This window comes from Octopus bimaculoides, chromosome 20, assembly GCF_046866305.1.
Source record: "Octopus bimaculoides isolate indiv1 chromosome 20, ASM4686630v1, whole genome shotgun sequence".
Classification (NCBI taxonomy): domain Eukaryota; kingdom Metazoa; phylum Mollusca; class Cephalopoda; order Octopoda; family Octopodidae; genus Octopus; species Octopus bimaculoides.
The window spans coordinates 17,239,395-17,264,394 of NC_142947.1; the positions used below are offsets into that span (position 1 = coordinate 17,239,395).

The window sequence follows — 25,000 nt, forward strand, 5'->3', positions numbered from 1 at the left end:
GCAATACCGTTGATAGATAATTAGGTATTAAGAACTAATTCTTCCTGGACGATTGAGCAAGATGATCCATAAACAAAAATGGGAACGTTATGGATACCATTAGGAAAAAAAATATTTATATAAATAAATCTATCTGTCAACATTAATTCTAAAACAGTAAATTACCTAGATATTACCATATCGGGTCTCCTCCATAAACCAAATAAAGAAACTACTTATATATAAAAAGGAAAAGGCTCTGACAACCCACAATCAATTATCAAAAAGATCACGGAAACATAGGCATATAACCAGTTTATCATGAGATGAAGGCACCTTCCATTAAGCCACCAGCACTAAACAATGCACAAGCGAGGTCCAATTTCAGCGAATCTATCACTAGAACGAGTTCACCCTAACTAGAGCTAGATGTTGAGGTATTGTGGTTCAATCCACCATATAGTTTGAGCACAGCTACAAACATTGCAGGAAGTATTTCATATATGCCGGCACTCTTTCCACGAACACATAGATATCACAAAATATTCAGAAGAAACATTACTGTAGTAAGTTACAGCTGCTTTCTTAACATAGGTTCACAAACCTTCTGTCACAACCAAAAATATTAATTTCAGTAAACTCCGCTTTCAAAACATTCATGTAGCTTCAGATCCTTCAATCACAGTCCTTTGAATAAAAAAAATGCTTTGAGAAGTAACTAGTATGCACAGCCGACATCCCTGATGTACATGATGCAATAAAATCCCATAATGGACTCAATATAGATTTTAAGGAAGGATTCACGCAACATATGGCTTTGTAGCAGAGCTACATATTACATAGTAATATGTGAGTCGACCTGCACAGCAGACATCGATGAGGCGTCTAGCCTCGCTTTGATACACTGGCTTCTCTCTGAGACACTAGCCTCGTTTCTACACCGTAGATAAGACCCCATTTCCTGCCAGATTTCGGTCAAAGACACATGTCTTCTCATCAGCTCCACGCGCAATCTCCCACGTGCGACTCACATGTCTATTCACCTCGACACAAGATATGTGGTTCGTAAACGAAGATATTTTATCACACACACATTCTCAAAATGACTGTTCTCATTACACACATGCATACATACTGTAATACAAATATCATATGTTACTTCTTTCAGTGCAAAAGCAAAAATCAAAACTTCCTTTGTATGTAAACACATATTTTTGTATCATACTACATGCTTCCACTACAAAAGGTGAACACAGAATAGCCAATGTATTTATACACAAAAATGTCTTATGATGATTAATACTAACCATTTTTTCCTATTTAATAACACGCACTTGAACAACAACAGCCGCTATAGTTTCAATCAACGATAGAAAAATTTGTATGGAGTCTAAAGGACCGCGGAGTGACGAATCCACTCTTTAACTAGAGCGCGGTTTCTAAAACAAGTCCCCAGGCGTAATCTCTGCATCAAAAACGAAAGAGCTAAAAAAAATATTGACCTTGACATTTTCTCCTACCTAACACATAAAGCATTTCAAATTTTAAACACAATCCTCTCCCAGTCGAACTGCAACCTCAAACTAGGTGATCCGGCTGTTTCCTCATCCCCCACTCTACTCCCAAACCTACAACAACTCTGCCACATTCCTCAATTCCAACCCAAACATTATTTAGTTAATAGTCCACACTCCTAAATTGTCCATATATACTCATTTCACACTTAACATCAATACATAACAATATAACAGCCGGAAACAACATACAATACCCCAAATCTGCCACAATAATCAACCTAATTCACCTTCCCCTTCACCCCCGCATCCACTATCTTCAAGACACCCCCGAAGCTTGCCAACTCTAGCAACTACATGATATTCCACAGTATCCAAGACTACACTAATGCTGCAATAATGGTTCCTACAAATAACTTAAACACATAAACCCTACAGTAATTAATACACTGGATTACCATAGCCAAGCATACAACCCTGCTCAAACTTATGCATTAGTATGAACTACAGAACAACAAGTATATGACGTCAACTACGAACATAATCTTTTCTACTCTAGGCACAAGGTCCGAAATTTTTGAGGAGAGTGCCAGTCGATTAAATCGGCCCAGGTTCGCAACTGGTACTTAATTTAGCGACCCCGAAAGGATGAAAGGCAAAGTCGACCTCGGCGGAATTTGAACTCAGAACGTAGCGGCAGACGAAATACCGCTAAGCATTTCGCCCGACGTGCTAACGTTTCTGCCAGCTCGCCGCCTTATCAACTACAAACATAATATTGCACTTATGCAGTTACAATGAGGCCATTCACTAAAAATGCACGACTGCTCTAAAAGTGAATGATAAAATTTTGTATTATTTTCTGAATAGAAGCATAACACAAAGAGACACGTCTAACTCATAAACAAATATTCATATTATGCCTTTCACTAGGAAATTATATGAAGTGATTATTCTTGTAACGATTTTAAACAGCAACCAAAAATAAACTGGTGTTTTCTGCAAGTCATGTTGCTGCAATAGAATTGATATACAGTATATAAAAAGGAAATAGTTTTAAATATGACATTCCTCAACAAAAGCTTCTTTGCGCAACTAATAGTAGTGAAATTTTGAGTTAGTATATCTACTTTTCGTGGAGGCACGTGGCTTAATGGTTTGGGTGTCAGCATCATGATCGTAGGATTGTGGTTTCGATTCCTGGACCGGGCGACGCGTTGTGTTCTTCAAAACACTTCATTTCATGTTGCTCCAGTCCACTCAGCTGGCAAAAATGAATAACACTGTGAAGGACTGGCGTCCTGTCCAGCTGGGGAACACATACGCCATTAAAACCGGGAAACTGGGCCCATGAGCCTGGCTAGACTTTAAAAGGGCGTATTTATTTTTTTATATCTGCTTTTCGCAGCAAAAGGGTTAGAAATGGGCAGGGAATGTATCTGAACGCTACCCCAAAACGCATCCTTTTATGCATACATACATACATGTATATCCATGTGTGCGTGTGTGTGTGCGCGCGCGTATGTGTAATGTGTACGTATGTATATATGCATGTATGTACGTATATATATATGCATGTATGTACGTATGAATTATGTATGTATGCATGCATGTGTGTGTGTGTGTGTGTGTGTGTGTGTGTGTGTGTGCCTTTATATTTGTGTAGTTGTCCTTGCACAGCTTGCAACCGTTGTTGGTTTGTTTGTGTACCTAGTAACTTGACGTTTTTTTTTTTTTGCAAAAAAGACACCGATGGAATAAGTACCAAACATTAAAAAAAATAGTACTGGAGTACTAAATTTCGACTAATACTTCAAGGTGGTGCCCCAGTATGGACGCAGTCTAATGACTGAAACAAGTAAACGATAAAAGATTAAGAAGGAAAAATAATAAGTGAAAAAAATTTCATTCACTTTGGCGAAAGCTATATTTTCCATCGGGGTTTACTGCAATGTCTGCATCTAGATTACATAAAGTCTAAAGGTTACTTTTGTCCGTTGTAAAATGTTAGGTAAATTGTTTGATAAGATCTAAAGGTAACTGAATCTTACATACAAGTAAGGTGATAATGAGAGCTTAGCCTAAAGTATCAACTTAAAGAATCGTGATATAATGTGTACTTTTCTGGATGAATGAGTCGGTTTAGATTCAGTTCTGTGTGTGTGTGTGCGTGCGCGCGTGTGTGTGTGAGTGAGTGTTTGTTCGAGTGTAGATATACATGTTTGCCTAGGAATAAGCATGTGAACCTGTATACATGTACATATATGTATCTCTCTTTCTCTCTCTCACCCTTTCCATATATATTTTATATGTATGCAAAATATGGGCGTTTAGATCACAGGTGATCTAAACGACCAGATACGCTAGGTAAGTGCTGTAACGGATAAAAGGAGGCACGAATGTTATAGCCGAGACGGTAGTTGTGGAGCCATTGTAGATTTTCGATATAGCGGATATGTAACTGTTAAAGAGACGCTTTTTGTCCTCTTTAACGATTATATATATACATATATATGTGTGCATGTGTATATCTCTGTGTGTGCACGCGTATACATATACAAAACGTGTGTGTGTGTGTGTTGAAGTATACAATAGAGGAACTGGTGTCCCTAAAATAGTTGAAACGTTTCCGTGACCTGAACTGACCAATCGAGATCTAAATGATTTTAATTTTCTTTTAAATTCTTTTAAAATCTGATGATATGGATATATTCCGCACCCACGAAACTTTAAGTAATGCAAAGCTGCATCACCATGATACATACAACCCTTACTAAATAACTAAATGAAATGAATGCTACTTTCTTTCCTTTGTTCATCCGTTTATGTGTGTGCGTGCATGTGTATGTATGTGTGTACGTACGTATGTATGTATGTACGGTTGATAGATAGATAGATAGATAGATAGATAGATAGATAGATAGATAGATAGATAGATAGATATATAGATAGATAGATAGATAGATGTCAGGCCATCCCATAAGTTCTGTCCAATTTTACCTTTTTTAAAATTGAATGAAATTTAATAGTATTTTAGAATGTCTAATGAAATTTAAAATTATTTTTATGCATTTCTTTACATTTAAACTAATTAAATATTATTTTACAGAATAGTAAGAATTAAAATTTCTTTGATTAAAATCCTTTCTAACATGGAAGTATCCAAAGAGCATTTGAGGCACATAATGCTTTATGAGTACAAAAAAAGGAAACTCTGCAGCCGAAGCGACTCGAAACATACACTCAGTTTATGGGAAAGAATGCTTGAATGAAAGAACTTGCAGGAGATGGTTTGCAAAATTCAGAAGTGGAGATATCAGCCTTGAAGATGAAGATCGAACAGGACGTTGAGTTGAGTTTGATGATAAGCTCCTTGAGGCATTATCAGTTGAAGAATTGGCAATAAAACTCAGTTCAAACCATACAACTGTTCATCGTCATCTTCAATAACTTGGAAAGGTTCCTAAACTTGGAAAATGGGTGCCTCATGAATTGTCCAAAAGCAACCGCAAATCCCCAGTTGACATCTGCTCTTCTCTCCATTCTCGCGAACTCATTTCACCCTTTTTGGATAGACTTGTGGCTGGTGACGAAAAATGGATCTTCTATTGAAATGTTAAATGGCGTAAACAGTGGTTTAGTGAAAGGGAAAAAACTCAACCACAACCGAGAAGGGAACTTCATTAGAAAAATGTTCTTCTCTCTATCTGATGGGATTGCGAAGGAGTAATTCTCTTTGAATTGTTACCACCTAATGTAACAATCAATGCTCAAGCCTACCGTCAGCAATTAGAGCATTTGAACCAAGCTTTGAAGAAAAAAAGACCCACTTTAATGAATCGAAAATGAGTGATGTTTCATCAGGACAAAGCGCGGCCCCACACTGCAATGATCACATCACAGAAGATCGAAGAACTTGGTTGAGAAAAAATTCCTCATTCACCTTATTCTCCCGACCTTGCTCCTTCAGACTACCATTTGTTTCGTATTTTACAAAATCATTTGGAGGACATAACTTTCGCAAGCCAGGAGGAGGTCGAAACTGACATTTCAGAGTTGTTCGCTTTGAAACCAAAAGGGTTTTACATTGATGGGATTAAAAAGCTTGTAAATAGATGGAAGTCAAAGATAATCAGGGAAAGTACATTGATGGTTAAATTTCAATGAAATAACATTTGATTACTTGTTTTCTTTATTCAAAATTTGGACAGAACTTATGGGATGACCTGAGAAACAGACAGACATACAGACAGACAGACAGACATACATACAGACAGACAGACAGATAGATGAATGGATGGATGGATGGATGGATGGATGGATGGTTAAAATTCTACAATATAATGTTATTGAACTATTAATAGTGTCATTGGCACAGTTCCATATCTATGTCAAAATCAGAACGTCCACTGATCACTTATGCATGTATGTGTGTGCGCGCGCGTGTAAGTATGTATGTATATATGTATGTATGCATATGTATATGTATATGTATATGTATGTGTCTGCATGTGTGTGTGTTGTGTGTGTGTGTGCGCGCATGTATGTGCTGAAGAGTAATCATGATGGTGGGGATTTTGTACAAAAACGGACGCGTTGATGTTAGTTCCATTCTAACGAAACTTATCTGAACTCGCATATATGACAAAGCAATATATCCGCTATGTAAAGCAAATAATTCAGTAGCAACGGTTTCGGTTTACATGAACGAAGACAAGAGGATGCAATATAAGCACTACGCATGACATTCGAAACGGTATTATTTGTGGAGAGCAATACAAAAGGGGAAAAAAAAGATAGAAAAGTAGAAACCATTTGAAATTTTAAACTGTACGTTTTGGTTTGATTTGGTTGTGAAAGACGTCTCTTTGTTTTGATTCATGTTGATCTACGTTATTTTTTGTTTCTTAGAGATACAGTTTTATTATTGGTTCTTTAAGACTACTTTCATCGGAGTAAACTTTAGGAGGTTGTTCGATAGTGATAAGATCTTTTAATTATTCAACTTTTAGACCAATGGAATTGGAATACGGTAATAATAGCTATATTCAGCTTTTTCATACACCTGTCTCGCTTATTCTGTCTGAAAAATTACCTTAATCAAAGTGCCTCTGAAATAATAAGCTTTAATTTAATTTGGCAATTTAATTTGATCTAATTCAATCTAATCTTATTTAATTTGGCAATTCAGATGACCAAACAACTATCTATATTGAAGCCAATGGAATTCCATTTGCTCGTCGATTTCTAACACTGATCACAAACATACAAATTTGAAGCGAAATTTGAATTGTTGATAGAACGAGAGCGCATATAGTAGAATTCCACCACAGGGCCCAGTCCTAGTTGCAGTGTGGTGGCTTGTGTGTTTCAATGACTCTGAAGGATATGCCAGCGGAACGCAAGCTCTTGTTGGTTCCTCTCATGCTAGACAAGTCAAAGAAAAGAGACCAAACCAATATAGACCGCTTCTTCTCAGAGATAAAAAAAATGGGGTTTGCGTAGGATAGGCTCAACGCCCCCAACGTAGAAAAAATGTTACGGAAGCATCACTGACGATTCAAAATCAACAAGACCTAAAAGAGTACAGACTAAAGTTGAAAACAGTAGAGAAAAGTCGTCGATGGACTAAGATACATAGGGAGTGAAGGGCTTAAGTACAATAAAATTGATTGCTAAAACATTTATAAAGATCTCTCCTTTGCTCTAAAGATATCCATTTCTGTGTCACATCGACTAATACGCGACGAATAAGTAGACCGTGTAAAGTTTGAGATTTGAGAAAATGTAAACGTAAATGCTCAGAAGACTTACCTGCTACATTTTCTGTCTTTATATCAGTAAATAAAATGGTTTCTTTGGCACCTGTATGGAAGGCCTGCAATAAAGAGGGGTTAGTAGTGTTTAGTTAAACAAATTGTCGTTTATTGATTCACTAATTTCAACACAAGTTCCTCACATTTCTAAGCTAGCAGATAAGGAAAATATACCTTTCTGGAAAACGGAAAGTGATTAAGCAAATTTGGGTGTGTTTTGACTGGGTTTTGAAACCGTTTATGAACTCAACCAAACTGCTGCAGCCACAGTTAAATCTTTTTCTACAGCACTCATCACTTGAAAACACAAGGGTATGTCTTATAAAACATGAATGTCACTGGAGTGAACCATTATACTCACCATTTTCATACCGTCCATATTCATATCACCGTCCATATTCATACCACCGTCCATATTCATACCACCAGCCATATCCATGCCAGACATATTTTTCATGTTTTTCGTCATACCGCTCATATTGGAACTTGGCGTCGCAGTTCCCATATTCATGGTGAGTCCGCCTTTTTATTCTAATCAACTGTCAAAACTGCAACAAAAATAAAGTATTATTATTATTATGAGGAAGGCGGCCAGCCAGCAGAATCGTTAGCACATCTATTAGTCTACAAGCATTTTCCTCCTTATCTTTAATAATTATGTCTGGTCGATTAGCATGGATCGTTCTGTCAATGTTGACTGGAATATCCCAGAAGATAGTGACATTTTTACTTTCAACGACTGGCTCAGGATGATGTTCATACCAGCAAGCAGGAGTGTTGATCTTGTATTGTTTACATATTTTCCAATCTAAATACTGCCCTATCCTATCGTGGCGATTTTTTTTATTCGTTTGATGTCAGCACAGGACTTCCCGAGACGAGAAGGTCTATTGTTGCGTCAAATGTGTTGCAGAATCTGCATTTAGGGTCAGAACCGTTTTGAAGAACGGTAGCCTGGTAGTTTTTTTTGTATTTTTTTTTTGTAAACAGGCTTTGATCTTGTGCCGCCAATATGAAACCTTCAGTTTCTTCTTCTTCTTCTTCTTCTTCTTCTTATTATTATTATTATTATTATTATTATTATTATTATTATTATTATTCGGTAGTTTTATTTTTATAACGTGCTTTCACTGCCGAGCGCAGCTCTGTGTGCCTTGGGTATGTGCTGTGGTTTGCTGTGGTGCTCTTATTTTTACTGTACTGAAAGTGTTTTACGTAGGATGTGTGCGGTGCCTAGTAGTGCAATTTTCTGCATGTTATATATACTTGTAAGTCCTGGTGTTTTTGTTATGTATTTGTCTGAATATTTTTTTATTAATACCTAAGGCACCTACTATGATAGGAATTGTTTCTGTTTTTAGATTCCACATTCGAGTTACCTCTATTTCCAGGTCTTTGTATTTTGAAAGTTTCTCCATTTCTTTTAGGGAAACGTTGTCATCTGCTGGTATTGATACATCAATTAGAAAGCATTTTTTTCCTTCATGATCTTTGACAACTATATCTGGTCTATTGGCCTTAATTTCTCTATCTGTGTGTATTGGTATATTCCAGAGTATGGCTACTTTCTCGTTTTCTGTGACCTTTTGTGACATATACGCGCGCGCGCGCACATACACATACACACACACACATACACACACACACACACACACACACACACATATATATATATATAAAACAAAACAGGAAAGTTGAAATTTTTTTTGTATTATTTATTCTACTTTACACGTGTTTCATTTGCCGTTAGGAATTACAAAATTTACATGTCAGATAGACATGTAGGGAATTCCCTACTAGAAATCTCGCAGAAAGAAAAAAATTATAATTTTTCTCTGTCTGGGGAGTTCCTTGTAGGAAATTCTTTGCCTACCTATCCGACAAGTAAATGTTGTAATTCCTATTAGCTAATGAAACATGTGTAATGGAAAATAAATAATACTAAAATGTTTCCACTTTATTGTTTTATACAATCAGTTTGCAGATGATATTTTCTTAATTCTCAAATTTAGTATGCGTTTTGACTAACATACAGCAGCATCTGTGACCATGTATTGGTCTGTAATACTGGAATAAACAGATAAGTTTCAAGAGGAACCAACTGAGTTTTACCCTAACTACCGACATAATATATATGTGAGCGTGCGCATGCGCCCGCGCGTGTGTGTGTGTAAACACACATACATATATGTAAACATATATCCGTGTGTATGTGTGTGCACATACATGCATTCATACAGACATAGAGTCGAACAGACAAGCAGGCAATCAGACAGACAGACAAATAGACAGACAGACAGGCAGACAGATGCACATACACAGTGCTAATGACAGTCTTTCATACATACAATTTATTAGTAGCCCGTCACTAATTAAAACAAAACTACCGAATTGCAAAATTTACAATTCTATTTATTATACGCAGTAGTTCATTTGTGAACGTATTCACCATGCATGACTGTAATTTATTTAATAGAAATGTCACTAAAAATGGCTTTACAGTTCAGTGGATTTTGTATATATTTTGATAATTATATTAATACAAAATATATGACATATGAATAGAATCAGTGGGTTGTGCTCTTTTATGAATGTATTATTGAGTATAATAAATACCGTAATAAAATAGTGAACTAGCACATGGGCAGTGGCTTTATGAACAAGAGAAATAACGTTCTGTCTCATCGAAATATAATTATACTAGGGGGTGCTGAAAAGTTCCTGGCTTTGGGTGAAAGAAAGGTAAATTTTCAGAGCAACACCCACACGATTTTCATATTCATGGTACACAGTGGTAAAGGCGCTGTACAAGAAGTTGTGGCCGAATAGCAGAGCCTGGAGAGATTACTGGAGATACTGTCGCCCGAGAGGTTGAGGCTACGATGCTGCGACCGGTTACTTGGTACAGAGGGTCTCGCTGTTATACGTGGTGAAGCAATTCACACAAACAGTGTTGAGAGAACCTGTGCGGGTGCTGTTGGTGGTGTGTACGTTGAGTAGACGCTGGCGACGTCGAAGATGGAGTTTGCAGCAAGGTGTTGAATCTCCATGAAGCTGTGTCGAGTCGTCGCTGGAACTGGCTGGTGCTCTGTAGTCAGCGGCTAGACCTCAGAAGGTCTAAAGTCGCGACAAACTTAGCGCATACGAAGCTAGCTATTTAAGAGAAAAAATCCGCTCAAACAGGGGTTCAGAAAACTTGTTCCACGTGACCTTATCAGAAGGCTATGATTGATTGGTTTGCACCCTGGCGCGAAATAGAACAAGATACAAAAATGCGCCAATACCAACCAATCAGAGTGGTGGACACAACAGGGTCCTAAGATGCGGCCGAAAGCTAGATGTTATCTGCTACCACCGCATTCACATATATATAACTGAGAGAGAAGCTTCGCTGCACATTCATAAAATAACATAATTCACTGATTCTATTCATATATGTTATTTATTTTGTATTAATATAATTATCAAAATTTATGACATTTTTATTAGACAAATTACAGTTACGCGTAATGAATATTCGAAAAGGAAAAGAAAACTACATACATTAGAATTTTAAAATGTATTATTATTTTTGCATTTTTGTTACTTGTCACTTTTACTTGTTTCAGTCATTTGGCTTGCACCCATACTGGAGCACTGCCTTAAAGGGTTTTAGTCGAACAAATCGACCCCAGGACTTATTCTTTGTAAATCTAGTACTTATTCTATCGGTGTCTTTTGCCGAACCGCTAGATTTTCAGGGACGTAAACACACCAACATCAGTTGTCAAACGACGGTGGAGAGGACAGGCATAGACACAAAGACACACACACACACATATGTGTACATAAATATACAAGGTGCGTAAGGTATTTGAGGACACATGTTAATTTTACTATAGCAGTATATTTATCAACATAATATTTTCTATATTTCAGAATTATCAATGGCAGACCCAATGATCACACAAGAAATGAAGAGGCACGCAGTCATCGTGGCTATAAAGGCTGAACATAGCAATTTAGAAATAGCACGATTTTTAAAAGTCGCTAAATCCTTCGTCTACAAAATTCGCAAGGAGTTAAGAGGCTAAAGATGGAAATGTATCGCTAGTATCAAAACGTAAGAAACATTGTAGACGCAGTGATACTATTAAAACACCAGAATTTATTCAACAAGTAAAGCAAATCATTGATGATAATCCCAGGAGATCCATGAGGTTGACTGCAAAAGAACACCATGTGTCAGAAGGAACAATCCGAAACGTTGTCCACGAAGACATCAGATACAAATCTTATGCGATGAGAAAAGGTTATTTCATATCAGAAACAGTGAAGTAAAATCGCTTAATCAGATCTAAAAGACTCCTGAACAAACTTAAACACTTAGCAAAGAAAGATGTCATTTGATTCTTCTCAGACGAGAAAAACTTTGATCAAGATCAGAAAGTAAACTGAAGAAGTGATAGATGGTTATGTACAAACTCTTCGGAAGTTATTATTCTGTTGCATTATCAACAAGATTCTTGCGTATATATAAAATAACACTTGTGTCATATTTATGTTTCCGATACTGTCCTGCTTTTTCGTTTTGTTTGTGTGTGTGTGTGTGATATTATAGGAAAGTGGGTTATACATCATTAGATGTACACCTGACTTTCCTATATTAAATTAGAAATATGAACGGAACGCAGAACTCCAGACTAACAACTCAACAATATTTATTCATGGTGGAAAATATACATCTTTAATCTTGTTTGTTGAGGCGCCTTCTGTGTGTGAGAACATGGTTGTTGGGACGTTGGTATGTTGATGTGAGCTGTCTAGCGTAAGTTCGAAAGATGGAGAGACAGCTAGACACGTCCTTGCTCAATCGCTGGCCAGCAAGAAAGAGATCGATCAAAGCGGGAAAGCTTGGTTGTTGAATTCCACGCATGCGTGAGACTACGCATGCGCACGGCGTTACTACAATATCAAGATTGGAAAAATCCACCTTGTTCGTAAAAAGTTTTCGACCTGGGTTTGCACCCCCTAAGCAAATTTCGTTCTCGGGCCATACATACCCAGTAATTGTCCTTGGTATTCAAGTGCATAACTACCCTTGTTTGCAATATTTTAACAAGTACGGAAGACAACATAGATATACACATACGTACACACAGTTGGTATTTTTTAAATCCTTATTCGACAATAATCATTAAAGCTAGCCAAATGACACACAAATTGGGAGGGGGAGTCGCAGTATTTATAACATTAAACAATTATTTTGTTAAAACCTGAGTCAGCCTCTGATCGAGTACAGCGATCAACAAAGGCATTTTAACTGTGACCATCCTGTCATAATAACACAGTGAAGCTGTCAGGTAGTTTATTAAAACTGCTTAGTCTGATTGTCTGCAGCCGAGCTAATGAAGGGAGCTCATTGCAACCGATCCAATAAAGAGAGCACTATGCAGCCACGCAGCCATGGGACCTGCTAGAAATGACTGTCGAATCAAGGAAAGAGTCTGCATGCAGTCACTCGACCTATTAGAAATATCAGCCGAGCCAGGACTATGTGCGGTTACTCGGCCTGCATTAAATAGTAACCAAATATCTCTCAAATCATATCTCACTGCATTAAAATGAGAAGGACACGTTGGGTAATGTAGTCTTGGAGGTACACTGCCTGAGAAAGAAGTTGTCATGTTCGCTGTTGAAATGCTTTTAATAATGTTTGCGCGTAAGTAGGACTCATGATCTGAGTCTAAATAACAACAACCTATTCAGTTTTTGGTGTTGCTGTTACTGTTGTTAGGTGTTCCTGTATAGGACGTAGATTGGCAGAGGAGTTAGAACGGCGGACAAAACGCTTTGCAGTATTTCTTTCATCTTCTGCTTTCTCAGTTCTCTGAGGGTAACTTTGCCTTTCATTTTTTTTTCCAAGATCGATAAAATAAAGTACCGATCAAGATTTGGTGTCATTGATACTGACTAGCACCCTCCCGTCAAAATTGCTGGCCTTGTGCCTAAATCAGAAACCATTATATAAGGTCGGTGAATTGGCAGACTCTTGAGTGTGTCAAATAAAATGCTTTGCAGTATTTGTTACGACTTTTACGTTTTGTGTTCAAATCCTGCTGAGGTCAACTTTGCCTTTCATCCCACCGGGTCAATAAAATAAAGTACCTGTTTAGTACTGGGGTCGATAGTATTGACTAAACCCTTCCCTCTCAGAATTGCTGGTCTTGTGCTTAAATCAGAAAATATCATTATATTCGATTATCGTGGTGTGGAAACGTCGTTTTTGTTCCTCTCGTCGAGAACATTTTATTCATTGGAGTAGCCTACTTGTAAAAAGAACTATGATAAACCGGATAAAGGTTGTCCTTGACACTTTGGGTGGGGTAAACAACTGCAAAAAGAAGAGAGATTTCGTTCACAAAGTTCTACAATTCTATTTGCACACCTTACATCTTCCCATACCCAATGGCTACCACATACACTTATGCTACATGATTGAGCTCTACAATGTACCCACCCTACCCACCAAAATCACAATGTCAAAACAAGACTAAATGTACAAAGGGAAGACGAAAATTAACAGTCTAGTGAACAATTAATGCTCCAACTACTCAAATAAGTAATTTGGAAGACGGCGACAGTAATAACATGAACAATAGCAATTACTACTGTTACACGATTCCAGTTATTGTTGTCTGTTCATTTAGCTATTACGGGAAGATTAGTTTTTCCTTAATACAAAATGAACATATGGAATTTTAGATCTATCAAAGTTACAAGAAAATATGAAGGTGAGGGAATTTAGTAAAATCGAACAGTATTTCTTTACAACCGGAGAGAACCAAGGTGAGGACAAAGAAAAGAGTTGTATATCTCTGCTTACGAAAAGGCAGAAGAGAATTAGATTTTCCTCCCCGTCAAGTTCAAAAAGCGGCGTCGCTGCGAAAACTTGGCCGCCACAAGCCAGTTATCCCTATGGTAACCTTTCTGACACCTCTCGGCGGACGCATAGCTCGCCGCTGTTCGGAAAGGATCGATGGGCCACACTCACGCGGTCCGTATTCGTACTGAGAATCGAAATCGAGCGAGCTATTGCCCTTTTGTTCGACGTGTGGTTACCGTCCACGCTGAGCTCGCTTTGGGACACCTGCGTTACCGTTTGACAGACGTACCACCCCAGTCAAACTCCCCACCCGACACTGTTCTCGACTAAGAGTCGCGCATCGGCTAATGAAATATCAGAAATTCACCCCAGTATTAATTTTTTGTTTAAGTCTGGTACTTATTCTACCGGTCACTTTTACCGAGTCACTAAATTACGAGGACGTAAACAAATTAACATCACCTGTCAAGTAGAGCATATGGCATAGTGGTTAAGAGCGCGGGCTACTAACCCCAAGATTCCAAGTTCGATTCCAGGCAGTGACCTGAATAATAATAATAATAATAATAATAATAATAATAATAATAATAATAATAATAATAATAATAATAATAATAATAACAACATCGAAAAATACCTTAGGAATGAGAACCCAGGTTCGAAATTTCCCCAAGACATCTCATGAAGGCTGGAGGGTATATCAACCGAAACGTTGTGTTAACAACAAGATGAGGACAAATATCCGTCAAATGTAAACAATGTACATAATTCCTCACCTCTTGAATATAGAACTGTATATATATCTTATAACTTACAAAATTGTAATGGGAGGTTGGGCTATTTTTGGATAAAATAAGAAGAGTGCAAAAGTGTTGGCATGAGGGAAACGTGGTGGCATAGGGAGAGTGATTGATATTAGGGAAGGAGAGGACAGAGTTATGTAAGCGACAAATATGGAGTGACAGTGGGATGATAACGTTAATACAACTGTCATTCAGGGATGCAAGCGAGCGCTTTCAATCAGTTTACAAATTCAAGTCGTGGGAGACAGACGATAACTAATTGAAACAGTGTTTGTGTATGTATGTATGTATTTATGTATGTATGTATGTATGTATGTCACATGCTGTTTACTTTAAGAAAAGGAACGATTTAGATCAAAGGTTTAGTCTTATTAACATGTATACACATTCACTTATGACATTTCGCACACGAATGGAAGTAACTTAATCCTAAAACAACTATATTTGTGATTAAACTAAACTCATTCTCTTTTCTCATCCCTTTCTCTCTCTCTCTCTCTCTCTCTCTCTCTCTCTCTCTCTCTCTCTCTCTCTCTCTCTCCACACACACGTCTTTCATATCACGCTCTTTCTCGCTCCGCTGAGGGTTAGCATTTAACGTTAGGGTTTCGTGTTAGCCCTAAGGAGTACAATTTTGTGTTAGGACTAGGATTACGTTTAAGCAGAAACGGAAATGGGATTCAAAAGATCTGAATTTGTATACACATTTTTACTGAATTGAACTTGCATATATGTTTGGGATTTGGATATCAAACAAAAATGTATTTTTAAAATGAGCAAAATAATAAAAAAAGGTTTATAAAGCGTTCTTAGTCCGAACCTTCGTTGAGAGTTTTTCTCTTTCGAAAAGATTTTCTATAAGTTAGATAAAGAGCTTTGCGATGTTACTGTTAATTCTCTGAGTTATTAACTCGGGCAACGCCGGGTGTTTCAGCTAGTACATGCATACATTGGACAAAATCGACCCGGAAGGACTGGGGTAAGGTTCATACATATTAAAAAATTTTTGTCATAAAAAACCTTCCCCTCATCATTTGCAAGGGTATGGTGAAAAAAAGAAGTTGAAAACACCCCGTCAAAATAGAGACAATCCAACTAATGTGGGTTCGCTATTTCGAAAGTCCAAGGCATTCTACTGTGTGAATTAACCGGCAACGACGAGATATTCAGCTAGTGTGTGTGTGCGTGTGTGTGTGTGTGTGTGTGTGTGTGTGTGTGTGTGATAGATTTCTACACAGTTCACTTCCAAAATCACTTACAAGGCATTGATCGGCACGGGGCTATAAGTAGAAGACACTTGCCCAAGGTACTGTACCACAAAACTGAACCCGAAATCATGTAACTGCAAAGTAAACTTCTTAACCACACAACCATACCCACAGAAGACATGCTTGTTTGTGATGAGATTTTCCATTTTGCCCGATTCTTCTACTCTCAACCCAAAATTCATAAACAAGAAGTGATCCGTATCAAAAGAATAATGTTTATGCACACTGGAAAGGAATGTGAGATAAAGAGAGTGAAAGATAAGATACTCGGAGAGAGAAAAACGCAAGGCTGAATATCTAGTTATCGTCTGTTTTGTTATCGACAAAATATTGCAGTAACGCAATCGTGGCTATGGGTTTCAGCGTTCCAGTAAGAAAACACAAAAATTACTTGCTGTCATAACGGTGGGAAACATTTCTGTGGGAAACATTTACAGCACAATCAATAAGAACAAGAAAACAAATGTGACAAGAAAATATTGTTTGCTTCTGCGACTTGTGTGCGGATAACTGACGTTCAACGACAAAGGACAATCAACAAGAACAATGTACAAAAGTTATATAAATTGATCCGGAGCCATAAAAATTCCAGCTGAGGAAGTCAATTGCATTCACAAAAAGGCACTTACGTACAAATCAGTGAGATGCATAGTATATGAATAAAACTATCTGCAGGAAGTAAGGTGCATACTCGGCTACATAAAATAATAGGACAATTGTTTCCATATGCAACAATAAGATGGAGGCTAGAACAGTGGCCTCTAGCCCTTGTACATCTCACAATTTTATTATAATCTTTCGATACTTGAGAACGTAAGTGACTAAAAGCCGAAATAGAACCGAAAGCCAAGCCAAAGTGATGGCATTTGTGGAGGAGCACGGAATGGTAATGGGATTCAGGTTCCCCCCTCCCTCAACAGTATAAGACAGTAATGTCGTGGGAGTCCACATGTTGGTCGTATCTGAGGAAAAGAAAACAAGATCAGGGTGCCTTTCTTCATCGTTTCTAATATACATATCGCTACAACTTCAACAGAAACAATCGTAGCAACAGAAAATGCAATAACAGAGACTTCCTCTGCATACGGTCTTTCTGCCCCAGGGAAAAGAAAACAAGATCGGAGCGCTTCTCTTTATTGTTTTTAACATCCATATTGCTACAATTTCAACACTATAAAAGAAAAGGGTTCACAAAAAGTTCAACATCCGGGTTTACAAAAAGTTCGTGGGAAGTAGGTCAAACGCAACAAATATGAACAATTCGAAATCACCAGAGGGTGACAGGTTTCAAACATGAATAGTTAACAAGCACACCTGCACATTCAAACATGCGCACACGCACGCACGCACACACACACACACACACACACACACACACACACACAACATACACACGCGCACACACACACACACACACACACACACACACACACACACACACACACGCGCACGCACGCACGCACGCACATACACGTACGCACGCACGCTCACACATATGCAACACAGATGACAGTATTTAATCATTTGTTGACAGATCCAAAAACAACACCTGAATCGCTCACCGAGAAAAAAACCATATAAAGAAGCAACAGGCCTCAAACCTACAAATCCAGAACCTGTCTCTCTTAAGTATATTACAAAGCCTTAACTGCAATAATGACGACTGTACAAATAGTTGTTGTTGGCACTCCGTCGCTTACGACGACGAGGGTTCCAGTTGATCCGATCAACGGAACAGCCTGCTCGTGAAATTAACGTGCAAGTGGCTGAGCACTCCACAGATACGTGTACCCTTAACGTAGTTCTCGTGGATATTCAGCGTGACACAGTGTGACAAGGCTGACCCTTTGAATTACGGGCACAACAGAAACAGGAAGTGAGAGTGAGAGAAAGTTGTGGTGAAAGAGTACAGCAGGGTTCGCCACCATCCCCTGCCGGAGCCTCGTGGAGCTTTTAGGTGTTTTTGCTCAATAAACACTCACAACGCCTGATCTGGAAATCGAAACCGCGAGTCCGCTGCTCTAACCACTGGGCCATTGTGCCTCCACCCTATACAATTATCAACCATTAATATAACAAATCTACACAGCACACAATCTACACAATCACTGCCTCACATTACGACACTTCACACTCCATTATACAGCAGATATAAGATATATTTAGTACCGAGCTAAAATAACATAACTCACATTGCATGTATTCAATACAACAGAAGAAATACTAAAATAACACAAGGAACAACAAATCAAGCCATACACAATAACTTTAAGTTGATAGAGTAAACAAATGTAGTTCTACATTACCAGAAGTCAATGCTGCACACACCTAAAAAAAAAGTGTAATGGAGGTGCACCCAGTGATACAGTTAAAACTCAAACAATGAACAGAAAATAATATAAGTAAAGATTGGTATTTGCCTTGAATAGTGAGTGAGATCAAGTTGATGTCAGTTGTACTACCACGGCTATCATGAATGACACGCTGTTTCTAATATAATCAAATACCTGCCGGGAAATGGCGTGAAATTAATATGGGTAAAAGGTTGAGTTTAAGCTAACATTTCATCAATGTTTGTCACGTGATTTGGGTTTTTCATGACTAGCTTACTATGCCCACTTCAGATTTCAGTCTATTATTCTTGTTTGTGAATACGTGGAAAAGAAAACTAGATAAATTAGTTAATTAATTCAATGCAGTTCGTCTGAGTTTATGTTTCGGAATTCGTAATTTGTGGAAAGGTTGATTAAGTTACAAAGAAATGATAGAAAGACATCGTTCTGACAACACCAAAGCTTTCGGGTGACTCATTTTAGAAACGTTGTATAAGGAACAGGACCGTCTTAGCATCATTATAGGATCCCAGAGAAATCAATGCACTGGGCCCTATAGAGTTTATTTATTGACAACGAACCAGTGCATAGATAGACCAGAATTTAGCCTCTAGATCCGTGAGATTCCCTACACCCCTGAACAACCACCCAGTGTACCTACTCGTACATCTTAAGACGGTACTGACAAGAAGGTGCAAAAGCTTAACAGGGTTAACATGCAGTTTATGATGGCAAGAAAATGAAAATGAGTTGTAATAGAAACAGAAAATTAAGAAAATCGTCCTTGTCTATACTTGATTTCTATTTACTAAGGGAAGCATGCATCACGAAGTTTGATTTTCACTGGTGCTTCATATTTCGTCGAAAGGGTGTCATAATTCGAGTTAGCGTCGAAAACGATGACTCACATGTAGCTGTGCTAGATCCAAATGTTAATGCTGCACCATAAAATAGATAAATATTTGGAAAGGCAGCCTGTACGATACGCAAAGATCCAAAAATATCCAGCAGTGTCATCATATTTTGTTTGGAAATGTATGTTTTAGTCACAGTAGGTTCAGACAGCAAGGCTGATTTATCGCAATTAACTAAATTGCTCAAAGATTTTAAAGCATCAAAATCCAAAAATGTCTCGGACATTAGTAGTAGATTTGCCAAGGAAGAATACATGCTGTTGTTTTGCTCTGAAAATCCATTATCTAGCTCTCCTAAGCTTTCATCGATGATCACGAAATAAATTTTGCGGTGAAAGATAATCCAGTCATTTTGTGATGGTACCAGGGCTTCAACAGCATAATGTGAAAAGCGTTGAGACCCGCAACCTTTTCGACACATACGTTCCTCAATAACATTAAACTGACTCATTTGTTTCAGAATCTCATCAAATATTAAAGAGTCTTTCAGTTTAGTTATTTCGCTCTTGACAAACTTAAGGAGCCCAAGGCCATGGTGTATATCACAATTGTGACTTTGAAGCTGTTTGTCTACTGGCCTAATTATATGCAGAAATTTGCTAAGGACAAGGGCTAGAAAAACAAACCTTTTGGAACGAACTTGATGTAAAATTCCAGTTGCCTCAAACACGTTTTTGAATCTGATGAATCTGGAGTTGTTTTCTATTACAGAAGCAATGGCACTGAAATGAACCGATCACCTATAGTCCGCAAGACGTGGCAATTTCAGTCCTTTGCAGTGACTAGCTATCCTTGGCCGTTTAATAAAATTATGAAGACTATTAACGGTGTCGAAGAACGTAGCTAAATCTAGAATCCGCTTTATTGTGTTAACCACAAGATGCAACTGATGATTAAGACAATGAACATTGGGTATATGTTTTTCAAGTCGATTTTGAATCATTCTGTGAGCGTCACCAATTTTGTCAGACATCACAGAAGCATTGTGACAACATACGCTTTGGCTCAATGCAAAGGTTGGTTAATTCCTTAATTAACAAGTCAATCAATGTTTCAGCATCATAATGTTGAGTAGTTGGCATTGCAACTAAGTTTTCCAAAACCCCGCCGGTTTTCAAGTACCTTATAACAATCGCAATATTTTCAGTATTACTCAAATCGCGCGTTCCGTCACATTTCAGCGTAAAGTAAGGAACATCGGAACATTTTGATTTTATCGACAAGGCTGACAGTGTATCTCCTCAATAATTCGATGATTTCGTTTTGCATTGCTACCAAGGTATAGGTCGCATTTTTTGGAATCGTGCTGTAACATTCCATAAGCTTTGAGTCTTTCTCTAATGTGTATTGGCATAATTTCATTAAAAAAGACCACAAGGCCGTGTCTCACCTTCCGAATAAAGATCCTCAAAAGCTTCGTTTTCGTTTCCTCGAAAAGGCAATTCGTTTGCGCAAAGAAAACGCACAATATCAACAATTGAATTAATATAGTAACGGTTTTTGCTCAATTGATCATTTTGCGAAACTGAAGACATGGATGTTGTGAACAAACGCTGTTGGCGTTCTCTCCATGTTACAATAGCCTGGATATGGGCTGCAGAGTTTGCGTGCTTATTTAAATTTTTGCATGATGCCAGTTAGACTATCCATCCTTAATAAAGCAGGTATCCGCTTGAGCAGAAGTGTTAAAGTGCCGACAAGCAAAACAAAAGGCTTTCTTTGAAAGAGAATATTCTAACGATGGACAGCCGGTATACTAGCTTAACGAGAAGTCACGTTTCTGATTTCCATAAATCATTGGATCAAACTTTGCTAGAAATGGTTGACAGTCGACCAATATCCAATAAGGGTATCAAAGACTCTGCAAAACCTTCCTTGAGCTGTGAAACTTCATTTGCAGTTCTCTTCTGTTTAGCATTAGATGAATCAGATTGGAAATTCAGCAATGATTGCTTCAGTTCTCTTTTTTAGTAGCGATTCATCATTGTACCGACACTCCGTAAGACACTGGCCTTAAAGGTATACTCCGTCGAGTGATCTTACACTAATGTCGGTTGAATAAAAATGATTTAACCAATACTTTATACTGAAATATACACTGAACTGCAAAAGAAACGCGATTTTTTCAAATGTCATTTTTACATGGTAAATTCTGAAATTTTATTTCGGGGATGTAAATGTAAATATTCCAAGAAATGCTGATTTATAGCTGAGACCCAAATTGCAGGTAATCTTTCAACTTTCCCTGAAACGAGTCGCCAAAACGCAGCTATGTTGAATGCCATGGGTGGCAGTCGCAAACAATTGTCATGAAAACTGAAATGCAGGTGCATCTCGTGGAGGTTATGGGTATAAAAATCAACATGAATCGCTTTCCTAACATTCGTAATTTGGACGCATCAGGTATGACCCGACTGTTAGCAGTGCAGAGAGAACAAGCTATGGGCTGATTGCAAGCAGGGCAGCGTGCCGTGGATGTTGCGAAAGCTTACAATGTCCATGTCAGCACCATCTGTCGCCTGCAACAGCGATACAACACCAACAGCAGTGCAGACCGTGCCCGCAGAAGGCGCTCCCGGATGACCACGCCCAGGCAGGACCGCTTCATCCACCTGCAACACTCCCGTGATCGCTTCAGACTGACCAGCGTGACAGCTCGCGAGATCATTGGCACTGGACAGCGACGACACGGTACGACGTGCATGTGCGTGTGCGTTTGTGCGTGTGTGCGTGTGCGTTTGAGCGTCTGTGCTCGTGTGCGTGTGTGTGTAAATAACAAGTTAAATTTACTTCGTAAACGTATCTATGTTGAAGGTGCTGTATATTTTGCTCCACCGGGAATTTACCTATATGTATACTGGTCCGTTAACCAGCCATTATGTTATAACGAAGTGCTTTAAAATAATCATTCATGCGATCTCATCTCTCGTCACTCGCATACATATTTAGTGCCTACTATATATATCTAAATAGAAAAAATTTCCTCTTTTACAGGAAAAGGGTTAAACAAAACGTTCAAACTTGAAATCTTTCTAAAAAAAAATTGTTTTATAGTAAAAGGTTTAATAAAATTTTAAGCTTTCATTACAAAAACCTAAAGAATACAACTCAATTCGCTGTCTCTCAGCAACTAATCCCCGCTTGTCAACAAAAAATAATAATATTTACCTCAGATCAGCTGTTCGGCTAACTTTCTGGGTTGGTTTGGTTCTGGTGAGTTAAATATTAAGGATTACAGCCAAGCGTCAACTTAGCTACTAGCTTTCAGGATATACATGGCATTAAAATAGAACACACGCACGCACACAAGCCTAACTTCAACCTACCTGCACCTCCATACACAAACACAATCATACGCGCAGACAGGCACAGGTGCGTGTGTGTGTGTGTGTGTGTCTGTCTGTGTCTGTCTGTATGTGTGTTTTGTGTGCGTGCGCGCGCGCTACGTGTGTGATTGAAAAATAGATAGAAAAAGAAAAGATTTTCGGAAAATAAACATCTCCACTTAATGATCCTGCTTACAGACCATAGATGTTTTGGGATCACGTTTTTGCGCCGGCAGACGTACGTGTGTATGTGTGTGCGTGTGCGTGTGTGTGTGTGTGTGCGTGCGTGATAGGAAAATAAGAGGATAAAGAAAGCTTTTCGAAAGTAAATAATTCTGGTTAAAGATCCTACTTACAGACCATAGCTGATTCGGGATCACCTTTGCGTGTGTTAGTGTGTGTGCGCATACCAAGGCATTTGTGTGCGTTTGTGTGTAAATAGCAAGTTAAATTTATTTTGTAAACATAACCATGTTGTAGGTGTTGTATATTTTGCTTTACCAGGAACTTACCTCTATGTATTACTAGCAGAAATACCCGGCTTTTCCCGGGTTAAAGAGAATAATGAAATCTAAAAACGCCGTCTAGACTACGCAACCCTCAACTGTTAGTAGCTACGATACCATATTTCTACATTAATAACTCTCCAATCCATGCCAGCATGGAACATAGGCATTAAGTGGAATGCCAGTCTCTTATCTAGGAGGGCCTTGAAATCAATGTTACCAACTGGGGACTATGTGTGTCGTAGTGATAATAAAAAGACCCAAAGGAGGTCTGCAACGAAATAATTTTACTCAACACTTTGCAAGTGAATCAGTGGAGGCAAAGATGCGTCTCATTTACTTGACAATTTATGTACCACATTGCAGAAATCACAATGAAAGTATATCTGAAAGGGTAGTCACTCGCATAAATATTTAGTGCCAATTAGTTATATTTAAATGGCAAAAAAATCCTGTTTTACAGAAAAAGGGTTAAACAAAACGTTCAAACTTGAAATTTTTCTCAAAAAAAAAAATTGATTTACAGTAAAAGGTTTAATAAAACGTTATGCTTTCAATACAAAAGCATCAATTCGCTACCTCACAGCACCTTTTACGCGTTTGTCAGCAAAAAATAATAATATTTACCTCAAATCATCCAAACGTCAACTTAGCTACTAGCTTTCAGGATATAAACTGAATGAAAATAGAACACACACACATACAAGCCTAACTTCAACCCACCTGCACTCCCATACACAAACACAATCAAACGCACAGGCAGGCACAGGTGTCTGTGTGTGTAAGAGTGTATGTGTGAGAGCGTGCGTGCGTGCAGGCGTGTGTGTGTGTTCGTGTGTGTGTGTGTGTGTGTGTGTGTGTGTGTGTGTGTGTGTGTGTGTGTGTGTGTCTGTGTCTGTGTCTGTGAGATAGGAAAATAAGAAGGTAAAGAAAACTTTCTGAATGTAACTATATTCCGGTTAAAGGTCCTTCTTAAAGACCTTAGCTGATTCAGGATCACCTTTCTGTGTGTGAGTGTGTGTGCGCACGCGGACGCATGTGTGTGCGTGTGAGCTTCTGTGCGTGTGCGTGTGTGTGTGTGAATAACAAGTTAAATTTATTTCGTAAACATAACCATGTTGTAGTTGTATATTTTGCTTTGCCAGGAACTTAGCTCTTTGTATTATACTGGTTCGCGGACCATCCATTATGTTATGTCGAAGTGCTTTAAAATAATCATTCATGTGTTCTCGTCTCTCTTCACTCGCATACATATTTAGTGCCAACTAGATTTACTACCCAGCGGATCTTTTCAATTTGATAGCCAGATTTGTTAATTAATTTTTTTTAACTAAACACTTTGAAATCTCGGATACTGGTAGAATGTGTCACATAGAACAGGGTTTACTCTTAACGTTTTTGACAAAATTTTGTATTTTAGAAGTTATTTCGTGTTAAAGTTGTCGTATTTAAGTAATTTTAACCAATCAATGACGTGTTTTCATCTGAAGAAAATTACTGCTGCTGTTTGCGGACAACAACATCCGGGTCCACTCTACTAACAAAACCTTTCTTTTATAACCAGAGATGTTTTATAGCAACATAGGTTTGCTGTACCAGGGTTGGTTTGAGGTTAAATAACAAAATTATTACTGAGACAGACCAACGACGGAAGCTGTATATGGTTGCATGACCTG

At 38.2% G+C, this 25,000-nt stretch overlaps 1 protein-coding gene across 7 annotated transcripts in view; it reads right to left on the reverse strand.

Annotated features, from left to right (window-relative positions):
- LOC106879801 (high affinity copper uptake protein 1-like) overlaps positions 1-25,000 on the reverse strand; it is a 30,299-nt gene that overhangs the window by 4,876 nt on the left and 423 nt on the right. Inside the window, exons 1-4 of one of the 7 annotated variants that reach the window (XM_089338143.1) lie at positions 23,952-23,974; positions 14,637-14,718; positions 7,671-7,857; positions 7,308-7,371 (exon numbers count right to left, since the gene is read on the reverse strand). In XM_089338143.1, coding sequence (XP_089194269.1) covers positions 7,308-7,371; positions 7,671-7,820 — 214 coding nt within the window. In that variant the 5' untranslated portion in view covers positions 7,821-7,857; positions 14,637-14,718; positions 23,952-23,974. Of the gene's footprint in view, positions 1-7,307; positions 7,372-7,670; positions 7,858-14,636; positions 14,719-18,551; positions 18,822-22,660; positions 22,822-23,951; positions 24,107-25,000 lie in introns of those variants that run through there. The other 6 variants (XM_089338144.1, XM_089338140.1, XM_089338142.1 and 3 more) reach the window with 6 other exon arrangements.